Source organism: Antrostomus carolinensis, unplaced genomic scaffold (assembly GCF_000700745.2).
Source record: "Antrostomus carolinensis isolate BGI_N321 unplaced genomic scaffold, ASM70074v2 scaffold28623, whole genome shotgun sequence".
NCBI lineage: Eukaryota > Metazoa > Chordata > Aves > Caprimulgiformes > Caprimulgidae > Antrostomus > Antrostomus carolinensis.
In genome coordinates this window covers 1-1638 of record NW_010306299.1, presented here as the reverse complement: position 1 = coordinate 1638, position 1638 = coordinate 1, and the positions used below count along the sequence as shown (strand labels likewise).

At 62.3% G+C, this 1638-nt stretch overlaps 1 protein-coding gene across 1 annotated transcript in view; it reads right to left on the bottom strand.

The window, feature by feature from the left end:
• Window positions 1-1506, bottom strand: part of LOC104522724 (double C2-like domain-containing protein beta) — a 33590-nt gene extending 32084 nt beyond the window's left edge. Inside the window, exon 1 of the mRNA XM_010165094.1 lies at window positions 1176-1506. Coding sequence (XP_010163396.1) covers window positions 1176-1506 — 331 coding nt within the window. The remainder of the gene's footprint in view (window positions 1-1175) is intronic.
• Between the last annotated feature and the right edge of the window lie 132 nt (window positions 1507-1638).

Below are 1638 nucleotides of genomic sequence, written 5' to 3'. Positions count from 1 at the left end.
GCCCCCAGCCTCTCCCGGAGCCGTGGCTGGTGGTCAGCAGGCAGAGGGGGCACGGGGGCAGTGGAGCTGCCTTCCAGCAAGCACAGCCCTTCAGGGAGCTCTCCCCGGGTTCCTGCTCCAGGGTCTGGCAGAGATGGCAGCAGCCCAGCGCCCGGCAGCGAGGGAGCGATGCCAAGGCAGGGCTGTGACATTTTGTACAGGGAAAGCCACCGCCTGCCCGGTGCTGGGCCGTAAACAGCTCAGTGTTGTGGGAGTTCAGCCTGCTCCTTCCCCCAGGACGAGCACACAGCACCTCTCAGCAGCACTGACTCCCTTCCTCAGCACCTCCCGGCTTCAAACTTTGTGCTCAGCCCCTGGCAGGATCTGACCCCTAAAGGCTGGGCTGAATTGAGACCTTGCATTTTAACCGACCTCAAGGAAAGCGTCGCTATCCCAGCCACCGCGGCTGCCAGAGCCAGACAGCAGCTGCTTTGCAGCCTGCAAGCTCCACCGAGCCGGGTGGGAAGGACATTTTGGGTGGGGAGGGGTTAAACCTCACTGCAAACACCTGCATCTACCAGAACCAAAGCCTTCTGTTCAAAAGCCCCCCCTGGTCTTGTGCAGGGCTCTGTCTGCAGCTGGAGGGTGAGGAATGGCACGCCAGAGTTTGCCGATGGAGAGGGCACAGATTTCCTGGGCGGATGTCATTCCAAACAAATCTCCCTGATCTGGAACTGGGCGATGCTGGAGCGTATCGCCAGCTAATCAGCAGGGTGGCTGGAGCAGGCTGCACCACTGAGACAGATTAACCGAAGTGTCTGAGCCCAGCTGGCAGCTTTCAGAGGCAAAGAGCTGAGCAGGGACAAGGCAGAGAAGTGCATCAACCACAACGGCAAAGCACAGCAACTGGTGGCTCTTGGGAGACTTCCCTAGTTTGGGTTCAGCGGGCAGCCTGGCTGCAGTAGGGACACTCCCAGGGCCTCCCTCCACCCAGGGGCAGCGCCGGAGCCCTGCTGTGACAGCCTCCCTGGCTAGAGCAGAGGGCTTGTCACTGCTGCAGTGTAATCCCAGGGATGGACAGCGTGGTCGGCAGCTGGGAAGGGCACACGGCTCAGGCAGCAGGATGGGGGGTCACTCCTAAAACCCACCCCTGCCCTCAGCACACAGCAAACTCCCATGGAAACTTAGGAACTCACTGCAGTCGTCGGACTCGTAGCCCTCGGGGTCCACCACCTCCTCGGGTGCTTGGCACTTGGCTGGCTGCTCGGCGGGTGTCGTGCCATACGCCCCAAAAAGCTGATCAACGTCCTCGTCCTCCTCGCGAGGGGCTTCGGCCGGGCTGACGGAGGGCTGGCTGACGGCGGAGCGCAGGGTGCTGCTGCGGCCGACGGCGGCAGGGAGCCCGCGGGGGAAGCGAGGGAAGTAGTCAGAGATCTGCTTGATGGGTTTGATGGGGCCGGGACAGACGTCAATAGCCATGTGCTCCTGGATACTTATGGTCATTTTCTCTCCTTTTCGGAGTGTCATGCATGCGGCTGTCGGTGCCAAGCTCCCCCGGAGAAGCCCGGACCGTGCGTGAGGGAGCGGTGAAGTTTCTGCCGGGGGAAGCAGAGGCAGGTGGGGAGGGAGGCTCCGGCGGGCACCTTACGTGGTTCTCGC